Consider the following 19,356-nt stretch of genomic DNA (forward strand, 5'->3'; position numbering starts at 1 on the left):
TTGGTTGGACAGAGTCAAGTATTCTTTATTTGGCTTGCTTTACAAGATGCTTGTTTTCCCTTTCAACCTACAATTCAGGTGTCTAAGGACTCGATCCAACAAAAAATTTAAGGCAACATAAATTTCTTCAGCACCATTCAAGGCAACATAGTGATTTTCCGATTAATGTGTGCCTTTTCTTTGCAAATCTCAAGATGCAATGCACTCTTCTGACCTACAGATGGCTCACTCATGCAACCATGGCCCACCTATGTGCAAAACCCGCTAAACAGCCAGTAGCAGTTACCTCTTTGGGTTCAATAAGCAAATAGGCAAAAGGTGAAATGCATAAAAGCAAGACAACATGAGGTGGTGGAACACTGGATTAAATATCTGCTAACGTGACGATCAACTGAAGATTTTAACGAGATGTTGCTACAGTGGCAGCAAATACAACTTTCATGCTGCAAGGCAAAATGCATCTATTTCATTGTGAGACAAAAATCACAAAATCTGCAGCCATTTTCATCTGCAGAGTCTTCACCTAGATGGTGTCTCTGAGAACAGCAGCTTCCAAAACATGATTCAAATGCAAAGTATAACATAGGCAAGTGGTAATCATGATGATGATGAATATTCATGATGTCTAATAACATTTAAACATACAAAAACATGCCGCATGGTGTGGACAACAGTGTCTGAAGATTACGCAAACTCATGGAAAAAACTGTTAATTGTTTCTTTGAAATGCAGTGTGTTTGTTCCAAATAAGCTGATTAAAATGAAAAGTCATAAAACGCAAGAAACCACTGAGCCTTTCTTCACTGCTATGGTTTCTTAACCACTACCCCGTGTTCATCTGTTAGATGTTTTCAATCTTTCTTCGAGTCATGAAAATTAAGACATCATGTGCTGTGCTGCCACCTGGTGGGCAGTTCCAGAATGTGGCTCCACATGAAATTGTCAATTTCATACTGAAAGCCTACAGACAGCACAGGCTCTGTACGTGCACTAGTACATACATTTCCTGTTTTAACAACATCATCAAAAACAAACTTGAAATAATTTTAGCGAAGAGTCACGCCGACCAAAGCTGAGCTGAACACTTTCAAAGTGGCTTCTCCATTTTACATAAAAGCTGGTCAGGAGAACAAACTGCTGCAAAAAACAAAACACAAAACAAAAAAAACTGTGCCACTAGGTTTTACTGTGCTTTTCTCTAATGCAGAGAGTGGGGGACAAAAGGCTTTTAGAGTCTGATAAGAGCTTGATATGAGGGTACATTTTCTCTCAGTCTCAAAGAGCACAGAGTGATTACTGAAAACAGTCCGTCCTCATGCACGCAGGCTTCTGAGAACAAGTACATGAGGTAATGGCAGTGCTGGGAGAAAGCCAGGAGCCCAAAGACTCAAAAATGTAGGTTGCAGTGTCCCTGTTCTTCAATAAGGAAGTGAACAGCAAGTTTAAAGGAGATGCTTTTTAAAAAAATATATTAAATACTGAGACTGTGTGCAGAATCAAATGCATGCACTACAATCCAAAAACAACCTCATACTTCGCCGCTTGAACTTTGAAAACAAAGCATTGCCTTGTGACTCTCGTCCTTTCCTGTCCTTGTTCAGAAAGTTCAAATAAATGTCAAAATTTCTATTTTTAGCACTGCTCATTTAATGGAAGCAGATGGAGAACAATCTATTTACATGCTCCCACTCAAGGGTTTGTGTGGGCGGCCTCCCACTTAAAAATCCAGAGTGTGAATTATAATGAAGTGAGGAGGCAAAATGACGGGAGGCTGACACCACTGCTTGGAGCGACGGGTGTACAAATTCACAAAGAGGAGTGATTCACTTAAAGGGATATTCTGTGCATGCCTGATTTAGCACCCTGCTTTGCATTTTTATGCACAGAGGGGTTAAAGAATGCGTGGCAGAGAGATAAATGCAGAAAGGAAACAAATGGAACCCGTTTAAAGGTGTGTAAAATTATTTTTAGTCAGCCTTTTACAGCTACGCATAGCTTAGGCTTCATGTTAAACAAAACTACCACAATTCTGCATCTGCGTAGTAGAAACTCCAGATATAAACAAGTTTAGGCTGACACAGCTCGTATAAGACTTCTGTGACATATGTCACATATGTCCATATATGGATTTTTGCTTGCTCAGTGAGACCTGCCCACTGACCCAGCATGGACTCTGTGTGACATGCCCACATTGTCTGTGGAAAAGTGACAGAGAGAGGCTAGTCTAATAGACGATAATCCTGATAAAGTAATCAGAATTCATCTCAACATCTGCCCTGGTTATGCCAGCCAAGCAAAACTCTCTCCGACAGCATTTTATTTGATTTCCTTCTTGGCAAATGAAGGATTTTTTAAAATTATGATTTCCATAACCCACAACTGCACAAAAACTGACCATCTTCAACCTGTTGTGAAAGTGTAGGAACACGGACCCACAACAGGGGCGCAAATGAACGGACAATGGAGGAAGTCAAATAACAACACTTTACTGTTGTGAATAAGCACAACCAACACGGCGAATTATAATTATAGACACGTAGTCAATTCACAAAAAATGTGTCACGTGGGCAGGCTCGAAGATAAGAGACGTCCGTCCAAAGCAGAACCGGAACCACACGATTTCCTCTGCCACCGAACCCCGGGAATACTGGAGCCGCCAAGTCCCGAACACCCAGGTGGCCACTGCCTCCGCTTGTCGGATCTGGTACTGCTGGCGAGGAACAAAAACAGTTAGATGTGGGTGCGTGTGCACCCAGCGACACGTATGGTGGGAAAACCACCTCCACCTCTCGTCGGAAAAAGAAACAGAATATATGCTGTCCAACTCACACAAGCAACAGATATTCCTATCAAAACACAGTCAGCTGAGAAATTACCTCCTTGGTAGAGCGATATCTCGGCAAAGAGGTGGAGATGTCGTCTTGCTGATATACCACTGAAGATCAGATGATTGGTGACAGCTGTCGTAGGTGATAAGTGACAGCTGTCACCCCGGCTGCTCCTGTGAGGCGGCAGCGCCCTCTGGTGCCTGGAGCCCGCACTCCAGGTAGGGCGCCCTCTGGTGGTGGTGGGCCTCCTCTTCAGCGGCCCACACAACAGGACCCCCCCCTTAACGGGCGCCTCCTGGCGCCCGACCAGGCTTGTCTGGGTGGCGGCGGTAGAAATCGGCCAGGAGGGCCGGGTCCAGGATGAAGCTCCTCTTCACCCAGGAGCGTTCTTCGGGTCTGTACCCCTCCCAGTCCACCAAATACTGGAAGCCCCAGCCCATCCTACGGACATCCAAGAGCCGGCACACAGTCCAAGCCAGCTCGCCATCGATGATCCGGGCAGGAGGCGGTGCCGGACCCGGAGCACAGAGGGGTGAGGTGTGATGCGGCTTTATCCGGGATACGTGGAAAACAGGATGGATCCGCAGTGAGGCCGGAAGGTGAAGCCTCACTGCGGCTGGACTGATGACCTTAAGGATTTTGAAGGGGTCGATGTAACGGTCCTGTAGTTTGGGGGAGTCTACTTTGAGGGGAATGTCCTTTGTGGACAACCACACCTCCTGCCCTGGCCGATACGCAGTGGCCGGGGTCCGCCGACGGTCTGCATAGGCTTTTGCCCTCGTCCGGGCCTTTAGCAAAGCAGAACGGGCGGCGCGCCACACCCGACGGCACTTCCGCAGGTGGGCCTGGACCGAGGGCACACCGACCTCTCCCTCAACCACCGGAAACAACGGGGGCTGATACCCCAGACACACCTCAAAAGGGGAGAGGCCGGTGGCTGTTATGGGCATACTCGATCCAGGCCAAATGGGTACTCCAGGCCGCCGGGTGCGCGGCCGTCATGCAGCGCAAGGCCTGTTCCACCTCCTGATTTACCCGTTCTGCTTGCCCGTTGGTCTGAGGATGATACCCGGACGAGAGGCTCACCGTGGCCCCCAGTTCCCGGCAGAAGCTCCTCCAGACTTGCGAGGAGAACTGGGGACCGCGATCGGAGATGTCTGTTGGAATCCCATGCAGCCGGACGACGTGGTGGACCAGGAGGTCCGCTGTCTCCTGGGCAGTCGGGAGCTTCGGGAGGGCCACGAAGTGGGCCGCCTTGGAGAATCGGTCCACTATCGTGAGGATGGTGGTGTTGCCCTGGGACGGTGGGAGGCCCGTGACAAAATCCAGGCCGATGTGGGACCAGGGGCAATGAGGCACGGGTAGCGGCTGGAGCAATCCCGAAGCCCTGCGATGATCCGCCTTGCCCCTGGCGCAGGTGGTGCAGGCCTGGATATAATCCCGGACGTCGGCCTCTAGGGACGCCCACCAGAAGCGCTGCCGGACAACTGCCACAGTTCTTCGCACCCCTGGATGACAGGAGAGCTTGGAGCCGTGACAGAAGTCCAGGACTGCAGCCCTTGCCTCTGGTGGGACGTAGAGTCTGTTCTTCGGCCCAGTTCCGGGGTCCGGGCTTCGTGCCAGGGCCTCCCGGATGGTTCTCTCTACGTCCCAGGTGAGGGTGGCCACGATAGTGGACTCCGGGATGATGGGTTCCGGTGGATCCGACAACTCCGCTTTGACTTCATCTTCATGTACCCGGAACAAGGCATCCGATCTTTGGTTTTTGGTCCCGGGACGGTAGGTGATCCGGAAGTCAAAATGGCCGAAGAACAGTGACCAGCGGGCTTGCCTGGGGTTCAGCCGCTTGGCGGTCCTGATATACTCCAGGTTCCGGTGGTCAGTGAAAACCGTGAATGGCATGGACGTTCCCTCCAACAGATGTCTCCACTCTTCAAGAGCCTCTTTCACCGCAAGGAGTTCTTGATTGCCGACGTCATAGTTCCGTTCGGCCGGGGTCAACCTGCGGGAAAAATAGGCACACAGGTGAAGGACCTTATCGGTCTTCCCGCTCTGGGAAAGCACGGCTCCTATCCCTGAGTCCGAGGCGTCCACTTCAACCACTAACTGGCGACTAGGATCGGGCTGCACCAGAACGGGTGCAGACGAGAAGCGCTGTTTCAACTCCTTGAACGCGGCATCGCAACGATCCGACCAGGTGAAGGGGACTTTTGGTGAGGTCAGGGCTGTCAGGGGGCTAACTACCTGACTGTAGCCCTTAATGAACCTCCTGTAGAAATTAGCAAAGCCGAGGAACTGTTGCAGCTTCCTACGGCTGGTGGGTTGGGGCCAGTCTTTCACCGCCGCGACCTTGGCCGGATCAGGAGCGACGGAGTTAGGGGAGATGATAAACCCCAGGAAGGACAAAGAAGTGCGGTGGCACTCGCACTTCTCGCCCTTCACAAACAGCCGGTTCTCCAACAACCGCTGCAGGACCTGACGTACATGTCGGACATGAGTCTCAGGATCCGGAGAAAAGATGAGTATATCGTCCAGATATACGAAGACGAATCGGTGCAGGAAATCCCGCAAGACATCATTAACCAATGCTTGGAACGTCGCGGGGGCGTTTGTAAGACCGAACGGCATGACCAGGTACTCAAAATGACCTAAGGGGGTATTAAATGCCGTCTTCCACTCGTCTCCCTTCCGGATCCGAACCAGGTGATACGCATTTCTAAGATCCAGCTTAGTGAACATTTGGGCTCCATGCAGGGGCGTGAACACTGAATCCAACAAGGGCAATGGGTATCGGTTACGAACCGTGATTTCGTTCAGCCCCCTGTAATCAATGCATGGACGTAGTCTGCCATCCTTTTTCCCCACAAAAAGAAACCTGCACCCATCGGGGAGGTGGAATTCCGGATCAACCCGGCAGCTAGAGAGTCCCGGATGTAGGTCTCCATTGATTCGCGCTCAGGTCGTGAGAGGTTGTACAGCCTGCTGGACGGGAACTCAACGCCTGGAACCAAATCAATGGCACAATCGTACGCACGGTGCGGGAGAAGGGTGAGCGCCAGATCCTTGCTGAACACGTCCACAAGGTCGTGGTACTCCACCGGCACTGTCCCGAGATTGGGCGGGACTCTGACCTCCTCCTTAGCCTGGGAACCGGGAGGAACAGAGGAACCTAAACATATCCGATGGCAGGTCTCGCTCCACTGAACCACTACCCCGGACGGCCAATCGATCTGGGGATTGTGTTTTAACATCCAGGGGAACCCCAGAATCACGCGGGAGGTGGCAGGAGTCACAAAAAACTCGATCTCCTCCCGGTGGTTCCCTGACACCACCAGAGTTACTGGAGGTGTCTTATGTGTGATTAAAGGGAGTAGGGAGCCATCTAGTGCCCGTACTTGCACAGGTGAAGTAAGTGCCACCAGAGGGAGCCCTGCCTCCCTGGCCCATTTGCTGTCTAGCAAATTCCCTTCAGAGCCCGTGTCCACCAGTGCTGGGGCCTGAAGGGTTAAATCCTCATAAAGGATTGTAACCGGGAGTCGTGTGGCAATATGGGTGTGTCCCACGTGAATGTCTTGGCCCACCCCTAGCCCAGTTTCTAGGGGCGGGCGTTGGTGTTTAGCCGCTCGGGGCAGTCCCTCACTTGATGCTCTATCGAGCCACAAACAAAGCACGCTCCGCGGACCAGCCTCCTCTGTCTATCCGGTGGTCTAAATGTGGCCCTGCTCGTGTCCATAGCTTCATCAGCAGGGGGAGCTGTAACCACACGGAGCGTAGAGGTCGTGGAGCGACAACCATGTGTAATTACACAAATATGAAATGCATCTAAAGCTGATAACTTTGAATGTTTTGTTGATGTAATCAAGCAGGAGTTGAGTAGTCTCACAAAGACACTTCCCCAGAATGTTAAATCCTTTACAGAGAATGTCACATGACAACAGAAAATTTACAAACATGTTGTGTTACACCCCATTATGTAACAACACCTCATTATGCAACAGGCTGACAAAATGTAATAAATTTTCACGCCATTATGTAATAATTTACGCATTTTGTAACAATTGCTGCATTTTGTAATAAGCCGCTTGAAGTAAAGAAATGATGTGGGGGCAGTGTGTAGCACAGACTCAAGACTGGCACTATTTCATTAGTAGTCCTTTAGCTACATGTCGGAGAGATTTATCTACAGGAACAAAACAGACAGAGAAGGATAAAACAAATTGAACTGATCAGAAGTAATGGGGAGAGGAGTCATAGGTAAGGGTCATTAGAAACATGTGGAAAGCTGTGATTTAAAATATTTTGGTGGCTGTTTAAAGTGCTCAAGTTTGATGTGTTATTCTGACACAGATATAAAATAGCCTAACTGAAATAGGCACATGAACACATATATAAACATAAAAACAAGGAGAGCAATTTTTTCTCTTTTTTTAATTTACTAAGATCCCAATTACTGTTTTTCCAATAGAACAAAAACAAAAGAAAAAGGCACAAGCTTACTTACAACTCCCATAATGAATATGAAGGCACAAACAAAAAATAAAACTATTTCTCAAGAACCATGAACAAACCTTTACAACCGAACATCAGTAAAAAAAAAAAAAAAAAAAAATCACACACAATATGAACCACATTTTTTTTTTCATTTTTACACTATGTTTTCCAAAAAATGTCACTGATTTTAAATTGACCATAGCCAATACATTTCAGCAGAAGCCAGGACATCATCCAACTGGTATTTTTTCTGAACAGCTCCTTAAGTCACATTGCCAGACCGCTGTTCTGCCCTGCGTATTTATAAAGCCTCATCATGCTTACTTCAACGTCACTATTTACATCAATACCAAAAGAATTAATTAAACCTTCTCTTAAGTATATCTGGGGATGGAATGCTTCAGCAAGATTTTGAAAAACCTTTGAAACTCTATTGAATATGCCAAGCATTAACATGTCCATATCCAATGTCAACTTGATGATAAATGAAATCAATTCTGGCGGCAGAATGGGCAGGCCAGGTTCTCTATCTCTCTCATTATCATCCAGAGGTCCATGTAACTGAACATCATGTGTGGAGCCACCAAGGGCATCATCTTGAGATTCAGATTGGGTATACTCTTGTTGTCCATCAGCAAATGGTGTGAGCTCTTCATGGTCAGATTCATTTTCATGTCTTTGAATTAGTCTTTCCCTCTCAGCTTCCAATATGTTTTCAATAAATGGAGAGACAGGGAGATCTGAAAATTCCGTACATGGCTAGCTGATCAGATATTGCGGAAAAATGGCAATTTCCATCTGGTGCAGGGTCAAATCGCACATTCAGATGCAAAGAAATGAAATTCTCAAGTCTGTCTCTATGTGTGTATTCTATCAAAAGTGGATGTAAAGTTTTTGAAGTCTTCAAAGACTTGGAACGGAATCTTTCTTGCAGGCGTGTTGTACTTGTGACATCTGATACAAAGAACCATTTTTCTTGCATTTTGGGATCTCCAAGAATCTGAAACACCACTTTGTATTTGGCAAGCTTTACATTTCGTTTCACAATTCTACCAGTCAAGACCCGATACCTTCTTGAACCTTTGTCTTTCACTCTGACCAAAACAGCTTCATTAACATTATAAACAGATGGTGGGTTTTGCTTTGATTTCAGACTGATCATCCGCTTGTTACAGTGCTCATTGGCCTTCTGTGCCTGTCTTCTCAATCTGTTCTGTTTAGAACGAAACTGATGGCGCTGTTTTAGAGAGGGTTCAGGGAGTGGATTATTTAAATATTCCTTTCTGATAGAAGAGGGAGACCCTGATAAGGGATGCATTATTCTATTGCTTTTTCTCCCATAATAAATTTCAAATGGAGTCATCCAGCCTAACACTTCCTTGGGATCTTCATTTAGCACTCTGGAATATGAAGGCAGATGTTTTACCCAATTAACCCCTCTTCTCTGAAATCTTGTCATGTCATACAAGATCTTTTTCCATATAACGCTGTGGCTCCTCTCTACCTTTCCTTGACTTTCTGGGTGGTATGGTGAACTCTGAATTATTCTGACTTGCATGGACTCCATCGGTTTTTTCACTGCTCCTTGAAATTCAGTCCCTCTGTCATGCTGTAAAACTGTAGGGGGGCCATGTTTAGAATAAATATCCTCCAGATGGTTAGCAATTTCCACACTACTTTTACTCTTCAATGGTCTCAGCCATATATATCGACTGAAAACATTGACTACAGTAAGTATGTATCAATAGGTAGAATGGCCTTGAATAATCTTCCATTTCTCCATATCAAGAAGGTCATTCTGATGTCAGTGGTGTACTTCTCTGGTCCTTATCGGCCTTGGGATGGGTTTGTTTCCAAATCTAGCCTGGTTTAGTTTTGGTAGCATTCAGACCTATCCAAAGTGTTCTGAACCTTCCTCACACTTATGCCAGAATATTGCTCATTCAGTCGTTTGTTCAGTTTTTTTTTTTTGCCCCAGATCCTCCGGTGTCATCCATACATTTTCGAACCACTCCCTGAATTTCAGATTTTAAAATGACTGGCTTCCCGGCACACAATAAGGTTTGTCCATCTTCACTTAGAGAGTAGACATTTCTATTCCTCCACAGCCTCACTAAGGCATTTTGTTGAATTCTTGTCCGTTCAGCAACAGGGACATTGAACTCTCCTCTCAGTTTGCTGACTATAATGCTGTACACATCTTCACTCATTGACTGCAGTTGTCCATACCCCATGCATGACACCCAAAGGGTACAGGTCAGAATAGTGGCTAATACCAGATCTGTTGGAAAAGTAGTCATAGATAGGATTAATTCCATTCTGCTAGCTGCAAGACAATACCTTACATTTTTTATTATGTTCATACATGGTAACCTATTTATTAGATATTTCTAACAAGGCAATGTATGTTTTCATTTATTATTTCTTTTACATTTGTTTTTCTTTTATTCAGAGTAAAGTCAGATTTGAGGTAGTGTTAGGGATGTTTGATGATAGTAATACTGAAAACACAAGCGAACTTGGCAAGAGACTAGAGTGAATTACGCGCGTGTGCTATATAGAGGACTTGGGCAAGTCTAGCAGTTATGTGGCATCTTGTCACAAGCTCAAAATGCTACCCCCTGGCAAAATGAACGCGTGGTTCATTTGTTACTGCGTTACAGTAGTCCAACCACTTGCATTTTCGACATGGAATTTTATTATAATTATTTTCTGATTTTTTTCCGCTCATCCTGGAGCCAACTCGCGCCGCCCCCGAGAGAGGGTCCGCAATGGTTGAGAACTAGCCTACTGCTTTAAAATGTGTAGCTTAAACCTGCTAATTATTTTATACATAATGAACATGGAAATCTATAAAACATCTTTAATTATTACTGTGACTAAATTCATGTGTGAAAAATGAAATAAAATTGGAAAAAAAATCCACTATTTATCAGTCAAAGTTTTTTCAAGTCCACCAAGCTTTAGATTAGCTGCTGTCAGCTAACCAACACATTGTAGCCTAACCAGCATAAAGGTTGCAGCTATCATTGCAAAGTTAACATGCAACCTAGCTTTACTTTTCATATTCATTACCTCTAAATAGGACAAATCTGAATTCTTCTTTAAAAACAATACATATTAAATTAAAATATAATTCCATACCTTTCAACATGTTGCCTGTTTGTGCAGGTGCTGTGATGGCTATATGTGCAGTGATGTCATGACCAAAGAGCTCTTTGTCATGACCTCAACTGTCAAAATAAACCTATACTAGTAGAGAAGAAATATTCTAGAATATTCTAGTTTTATAAAAGTAAGCACCTCCCAGCAGTTAACACATTCTGCATAAATGTTTTTATGATTTTGCCAAATTTTAATTTAGAAATCATTATTCCAGTGAATATAATATAATATATATATATATATATATATATATAATAAATATAATTAATTCTATTTTAATAATATTTTTATGTAGGATAGGCTATCAAAGCGGCGGAATTGTGCTGTATGCTTGTGGAGGAGATGGGACAGTGTGTAGTAAAGGAGTGTATACTACTGATGACAGATGATGATGGGGGGGGCAATGTAGGCTACTGTGACTATGGGATGATTTACTAATGGAAAATAGTGAGAATGGTGAAAAAAGGGGTAGTGTGTTGTGTGAGGGGTGGATATACTACTGACAACAGTGGTGGTGTGTGTATGTTGGGGGGGCAGTGTGCTGTGGTTTATCAGTGAGGCTTAGATGTCCTCATGAATCCAAACCAGTTAAGTCTTTACTAAGGTTTTACTTTCAGCGTCTCTGCCCTGGGCCTGTATGTGCACTAATGGAGGCTATACAATGCTGTTGTCATTACTGGTGCTATATGTTATGCTTTATGTGCGTGCTAGATCACAGTGTTGAAAAAGATACCAATTTTTGTTGGTTATTACATAATGCACCATGTTATTACATTTGCAAACCCCTAAAAAAAAAAAAATCAGCTACCTCATTTTGTAATAGCCTCCGCAATGTGTAATAATTTTATTACAAAATGTGGAGAAATATATTACATATTGCGTTCAAGCGGCTTATTACAAAATGCAGCAATTGTTACAAAATGCATAAATTATTACATAATGGTGTGAAAATTTATTACATTTTGTCAGCCTGTTACATAATGAGGTGTTGTTACATAATGGGGTGTAACATGTTGCCTATCCATAATCGGCAACACACCAGAGAGACAGAGAGAGAGGTTTAAAATTTAATCAAGAACCAAACCCACAAGTCATAGTCCAGCAGAACCAAACAGATGTGCAATGTCTCCAGCTACCTTTGGTGGTCAAGCAAATACTCTGTAGAAAGATGTTGCTTCCTAGCAAGGTGTCCATTTTCCAGACACTTACCGGTACTCCCAGTCTGTGAAACTTCTTCAACCACAGCTGTTCGACACAGACTGTTGACAAATTTGCCAAGCGCACACCATGACCCATCAAGATTGGTGACATCAGCTGTGAGACTGACACTAATCAGTGACAACTAGACGTCTTTGATGCCAGGTCTCATTAACGGATCCTTGGGTACCACTGGAATGACCATTTCAAACAAATAGTGACTTGGGGAAACCCAGATGAAGACTATCAGTTGTATTTTAAGGGAATGTCAGGTACGACACACTGGGCATGATCCAGGATATTGCGGACCCCAGCAGCTGGAAAAGCCAGAAGGGGTTGCCAATGTTTCACCTTACTGTGGCAGACAGAAGGTGACTTTCAAGATGTGGGGATAGCGCACCTGTCTCCCTGGGTGGTTGCCATTCAGGAACCAAGGTGGTTCCGTACTGTGGCGATACATAGCACTAGTACATGCTACCAGACCCAATCTGTTCCCAACATTCATATGAAAGGGAGTGGCTAGATGATGAAGACCACATCCCTAGTGGTTGAGGTCGGATTTGCTCTTTTGGAAAGAGTGTTTACGGCACTGAGCACCCAAGGCATTACGGTACCGCCAGCTACTGATTTGGTCCAATCCACCCATGTGCACCTAATCAGATTGTCCTCATTAGCCATGTCCTCCCCAGAAAGTCAAACAAGTGCCATCTTCCTTGCTCACATCCAACACAGTCTAGAATACAGATGAGTTCAAGTATGTTTGGTACGAGGCATAAAAATGACAGCTGTGCTACGCTGTAAGCTGTCCCTTCCTTTGCATCAGGTTTAAGATAGGGCCCATAATAATCAAATGTTTGTCAGTGTGGCCAAAAGTCAAAATATTTATAAAGGCTGTCTGCTCCAGGACATTGCTGGACTGCTGTGGCTTCACAGTATAAGGTTAATTGAGGAAGAGTCAACTGTGATAAAACAGCTGATATAACCAGACAGACTTCAGCAAAATACTGCAAGATTCAGGAGAGTGTGTGACATGAAGCACACCAGCTGCAAGGATGAAGGGCTGGCAGCACGGCATGATTAAAGGTGAAGAAAATTAAAGGTTTTTTTTAAAAACCTCTTCAAGCAAGCAGGATCTAGTAATCCACAGATTCTTACACAGAGAATTCAGAGAAAGCAGTGACAGAAAAGCTCATCACAGAAATGCCTCAACACTACATCTGTGCGTTTGTTTTTAAATTACACTTCCGAAGCATAAATAATGTAAAAGTGATGGTTCAATGACATGTAGAGGCACATGTATCCAGGATTTATGTCTCAAATATTCCTGCGTGATATAAAAGAGAGAGAAAAGCAAACGTCCGGTTGAACCATCGACAGCAGCAGTCGCTAGACCTCAGTAGAGCTGAGGGTGATATCATGCACGTGTTGGTGAGCCTTCAAATCCACTGACACATTTCAGCAGAGTGACCCACACATACGCAGACTGAATCATCCTTCTAAACACAAGCAGCCAAAACTGACCCAGAAAGAGAGTGCGCCCCATCTCACCCTGTGCACGTCCTCTTCAAACACAGCTTCATGAACACTGCAGGCGAACAGCGCTGTAGGCAGGTCGCTCAGATCCATCATCTCCTCCGCTGGCACTTCCTGGTCATTCTCCCCAAATACCATGTCCTCTTCCTCCTCGGGATCACTGCTGTAGGCCTCTGAGCCATTGCTCCACCCTTTGGAACTCTCTCGAAGCATCTTAAGCCTTTTTGGGGACTGGTGGGGATCACAGAGGCTCCAAAAGCTCCAAATGAGGAGAACAAAAAGTTAACAGATTGATGTTGGAGGTAGGAAATACGGTGAATCAATGAAATAATCATCTTAGAAAACAAAGTAAAGTTTGACATAACCAAATATAATTTTTAGAACAGGAAATGGTGAGGCCCATAAGTATTTGGACAGTGACAATTTGTGTAATTTTGCTTTCGTAGTGTAGATTTTCAGTTTTAATTTAAAGGGTTTAAAGAATAATAATAAAAATCCCATTAACCATTAAGGAACTGCAGCCATTTTCATAGTCTCTAAATTTTCAGACAATAAATAACATGACAAGCTAACATAATTCTAAATATATGAAATAATATAAATATGATTAAATCATCGCTTTTACAGCCAGTTTTAAAAAAATTAAACACACACCCACACAATGGATAGATGACCATTTCAAGTCACCGAATATGTCTTTGACTTCACTTGCATCATTGTACAACCTTCTTCTATTGCATCACCAGTTATACAGCTTCATGCTGAACTGGAACTGAAAGATCTCATATTTTAGAAAATCCTTCTCTGTTCATTGACTTGAAGATGCTCACGTACCCACCACAAAGTGTCTAACGAAAACTGGCTGCAAATGTGATGATATAATCCTTGTATTTAGATCAGTGTCCATATTCAAACAGTTACAGACATGACCGTAAAATGTTGAAGAAATGTGCAGCTGAAAGACAGAACAGCTCTTACAATCCATTTTAAAATTTGTAGTTTAATTCACCAGTCTCATATTACATCAGATCATCACAAATGTATGATCCCAATCCTGAGATTACATTTTAAAATGCTAAATTCCATTCTATAAACTCAAAAATCCAACCTATACATTGATATTAATCATATCTATCTATATTTTTTCCTCATCCCCAATTCTCAGCATTCAAATAATCCACAATTTTCATTTAATAAACAAACTCCATTACACCACTACAAACTTCTTAAAATTGTATCAATTATTGTCAAGTTTCAGTTTGTATGATCTGCCCATCTAACAGCATAGTTTCAAAATAAAAAGGAAATAATGCAGTGCTGAGCGAGTGTTAATTGTGGGCGTACAGTGACATCTAGCGGTAATTTGAACAAACAAGCGTAACAACACTAGACGGACTGCTCTTTAAAAAATAAAGTCTGTTCTGAAACATCAGCGGTGATCATGTAAAGTCTATTGATTACATGTCACAATAACAGTGTTTAAAACAATATATATATATATATATATATATATTTTTTTTTATATAGTCAGGTTTAAATGGAACCGGTGGAGGCGATGACGCCATCAGGCCCGTGGCATCAATTTTTTCATCGCGCGTGCTCAGAGGAAACACCAACAACTTATGTAAAAGATAAAAAAAAAAAAAAAAAAAAAAAAAAAAAAAAAAACGGCAACAAAAATAGGATGAAACATGTTTAAAAGCAGCAGCCGAGAATTTAACACCAAAGGTCACGCACAGGCACAAAACCAACGCACTTTAACAAGCGTATTTTATGAACTCACCAGCGTCAGCGCACGCGACCTACAGCCTCCCATCCACAGCTGTTTACCCTCACGCGAGCGATTTGAAAGATGTTTATTACCGGATTATGCTGGACCACAAAAAAAACAACAAAAAAAAAACAGTGCAGGTGAGACCAATGACAAAGGGGCGAACGCGAACCTCAGACAATCACATTCCGGCAGAGGGGTGGGGCCATGCGTCATGATTGGTGGGGACCAAATCGTGGTTTCAATGAAGAACCAGTCAGAGAGAAACCGACGACTTGTTGCACGGAAGGTTCAGGCGGCGAGTCACCTTTAACCCCAGCGAAAGGTCAGGTTCAGCAAAAAACGGTAACTTTATTGTAAAAGTTAAGTTAAAAAACACAATAAAAGCTATAATCTTGTAACAGTTCAAATTAAAAGATGACAATAATATTAGACGGTGGCTAATTTTGATGCATTATATTAGTCGAAAAAGCATTTTGCCTTTGTTAAGCTAACAAGAAAGTAAATGCTAAATAAATAAATATACTAAACTAAATGGTCGTGTTAATATCTTTTACTGTTTCACAGAAACATTTTTAATTAATTCATTATTCATGTTTATTGTTTTGTGGAACATTTGGCTATTTAATGGTACACATAAAAGCATGGCACCAGTTAAGATGAATTAATTTTGCTTTTCAATTAGACATCGGGCATGCAGCCAGTAAATTAACCTTAAACAAGAAACAAACAAAAAAGCCTGAAATTTACTGAAATTTAATACTTGAAATTTTAAGTTTGGGTTTTTATTACACTTACAAAATTTAAGGCCACATTTACAGTGAAACACTAGCGTGTTTAAGACTTTCACACAGAACTGTGTGTGTATATGAAAGTAATCATTTTCTATACCTGCTTACTCCAGTGAAGGGTCACAGGGGGCGTAGCCTGTCCTAGTAGTCACAGGACTAATCGCAAACTGTCTGTCCTCCTTATCAATGTTGACTAGCTGTGCTTTTAGTTGTAGACCTGCCGCAAACATTATCATGCTATCTGCTGAGCACATTTGTCATTGTGATTTAAAAAGAAAAAAGTTTAGAAATGTGATTATTTGTTGTTTTAAGTGAATTTCTAGACACCCATCATATTAAACTGACAGTAACATGAGGGTTAGTTTTTATTGACTTTGTCCATAAAAAAAAAAAAAAAAAAACATTCATCAGTTGTCAAAAGAGCTGAAAAAAAGAACAAAAAAAAATCCATAATAGTTGGGTACAACTTGCAGATTCCTTGCGCCAGTTTGCACCTTATTGTCACAAATGAGTGTTAAGGCACATATAATTCAAAATATACACCAAATGAACTTTTCAATATTAAATTCAGATGTCCACAAAATCTACAATCCGGATCAGATCCAGATCCAACTTTAAAGCACCTTGCTTTAAAATATGAAAGTGACTGGGGCAGGTTTGATTAAGATATGTAAAATATACATTAAATGCAATTTTCAACATTAAATTTGAATGGCTGCAAAATCTGTACTTTGGATCAGATCCAGATCAAACACTGTCAGCTGATAAAGGATACCATTCTACAAAACACTCTCAAATATGAAAGAAAGCCAATCTTTTTTGACAGAGTTATGAATTTTAGCAAATTCTTTCAATGTTAAACGATAGAGATTTTTCCTGACTTTGACCTATTACATCGAAAATTAAATCAACCTGGTCTCTCAGTTATGACATGGCTGGTGGGAGCTCCACCATCATAAGTTCAAATCAGTTCTTGCTTATCAGGATATCAATCCTCTAAAAATGTAATAATGATACATGAAAAAATTTTGGGTTACAGGCTGTTAACAAATAAACAGGAGTGAAAACATAACCTTCACCCAACTTCATTAGGGCAAACAAATTCATGATATAATTTTAACAAGATATGAAAATCTTCTCGTGCGGCTGACACCTGAAAAAGAAGTGGGTTAAAAAACACATAAACTAAAACAAACAATAAAACATAATTTTTCAAGTGGATTTCGGCTGACATCAGTCATGGAGGTTTTCCTTCTGCTTCGATAATTAATCACATGCTGTTCAATATCGCCCTTATTTTACGTTACAAATATGCTCATTTACAGTAACACAAAGATAAGCAGGAATATGGCTGTCACACTAAAATCATCAAAAGATTGCATTGAAAATGAGGCTACATTCTGTGTATCAAACATGCATAACGTTCCATACAATTTACCATATGCTCTGCTAATGTGTACCAACACCCAGAGGAAATAAAACCAAAATAACAGTATCAATTTATTGATTATGGACAATTGAATTAAGCAAGTCTCATTTTTTTCTAGAGCATCGTTCAGCTTGTGTAATACCAGAGGACGATTACACTCCAAATTCATTATGCCACAAACAAACAAACAAAAATAACCCAATAAGTTATCAAACATTAACTGCATAATTTTGGCTTTTTTCCTGTCAAAACAAACACCAAATTATCAGATTTACGGTGCAAACAAGAGTAAAAGAACAAACAGGGCATTCTATTGTTAGTTACTGTTTCATGATCAACTGTTTACTCAAGTGGGCTCCAAAACGACTAAACAAGCTCAAAATTTAATGCTATCATTAAAATAATTAAACATTATTACTTCCCCAAAGGATTAACAGAACACTTAAAATGCTGCATCGCTGTTATTAATGAACAGCTTTAAAACGGTTTATCCAGCGTAAAGCTACGGTTCAAAACACAGCAAAAGAAAACATGAAAATTAATAAATACATTTCCATAAATTAGAACACCTGCACTCTGTTTGGTCATGTCACAAAACAGTGATACAGTCCCATGAATAAGAATCAGAGCATTATTGGTGTCAGTGAAACAGCAAAGTGTCCAGTGGTAAATCTTCTGAAACGGTCTTCATGCCTCAGCTACATTGGAACGTTTCAGCCTGGAGGTCGAGGAGTGTCGAGTTACTCCTCATTATTAATGGAAGAACATGTCGCTGAATGAAAATTATGCTTAATGGGGCCAGCAATTCATTTAAACAATACTGTAAACCCCAATAAGTTAGGAAGAACTTTAAAATATAACGCAATGTTAAAATACGGCATCTGCAGGAGGGCGTGTGTGTGCGCATACATGTGATGCGCATGCACACTGATACCCACAAGATGTCTTGCAAATCACTCCAGAGGTGCTATTAGGTTACAAAAACAGCTTTTTAAATTTTAGAAGTGTTTATTTCTCACTAGCTTTGACATAATATATGAGAAACATATTACATTTACACAGAAACACAGTGGTTTTGGAGTGGATTCCGAGATGTTGAATTACCAGCCAGAGAGAGACCAACCAGTGACGTCACGTTGCCTCTCTACTCTGATTGGCTCCCCCCCCAAAAAAGACTTGCATGATTCATAGCATGAAAACAGTAAACAATGTGACATTTTGACCTCTTAAAATAGGTCAAGGTTAGCCATCTTTGACCTTGTCCAAGGTCTGGAAGGAAGGAAGAAAGGAAGGAAAGAAGGCCTTCACAATACCCGATGGTCATATTTTGATGGCCTCGAGTAAAAACTGAAGTCAAAGTAATGTACTGAAAAATAACTTATTAGATTTTAAATATTTGAAATTGGTGCTACATATACCTTTTGATTCCACCTAATTTGTCATCGCGCTCACAAAATTATAGCCCCTGCTGCTCTACCAAACATGTATTATACATTCAGTGGTTGTAAATCTTTTGCGATTAAATACTTGAATGGAAAAAAAAAAGACATTAAAAAATACAATGCTCTCCCCTGGTAGACATTGGACTGGACTTCTTTTCCTTCATACACATCTTCATATGGTGTGTCCTCAATTTTTCTTTGTGAACGTTATAAAAAATACTGATTAAATTGTTATATTTCCAGTTGTTTCAACTTACAGTATTTAAATTAATAGAACTTAATACTGTTAAGTGCAACACAATTATTCAAACAACACTCGAGGAGAAATTGTAGATTTATCAGCGTATACTGTTCCTTAATGGAGTTGGAATTGAGCATATTGGGGGTTAAAAGCCTTTTTCAAGGACACTTTGACACACAGGAGTACTGTGGAATTGATCCACCAATCTTCTAGCTTCAAAATAACATGCTGCACAATCTGCACCATTGTCCAAAAGTATAAATATGTCTAACCTATGCTATCTTCCTGTCTGCCTAAATAAAGATCATCATCTAACAGAGACCTCCTCAATTAAGGGTCACTCTGTTGTCAGACATCGTGGCCTTAAGGGAAAACGATAGTTGATGCTTACCCATATTTTCTGGAGTATGTCACCTTTTTTTTTACTAGTTTGAAAAGACCAGAAGTTACCTTAGACCATGTGTGATG

At 42.0% G+C, this 19,356-nt stretch overlaps 1 protein-coding gene across 1 annotated transcript in view; it reads right to left on the reverse strand.

Annotated features, from left to right (window-relative positions):
- The window catches only part of rcan3 (regulator of calcineurin 3), a 113,265-nt gene extending 98,204 nt beyond the window's left edge, over positions 1-15,061 (reverse strand). Inside the window, exons 1-2 of the mRNA XM_034195176.1 lie at positions 15,001-15,061; positions 13,230-13,492 (exon numbers count right to left, since the gene is read on the reverse strand). Coding sequence (XP_034051067.1) covers positions 13,230-13,427 — 198 coding nt within the window. The 5' untranslated portion in view covers positions 13,428-13,492; positions 15,001-15,061. The remainder of the gene's footprint in view (positions 1-13,229; positions 13,493-15,000) is intronic.
- Between the last annotated feature and the right edge of the window lie 4,295 nt (positions 15,062-19,356).

This window comes from Thalassophryne amazonica, chromosome 19 (genome assembly GCF_902500255.1).
Source record: "Thalassophryne amazonica chromosome 19, fThaAma1.1, whole genome shotgun sequence".
Classification (NCBI taxonomy): Eukaryota; Metazoa; Chordata; class Actinopteri; order Batrachoidiformes; family Batrachoididae; genus Thalassophryne; species Thalassophryne amazonica.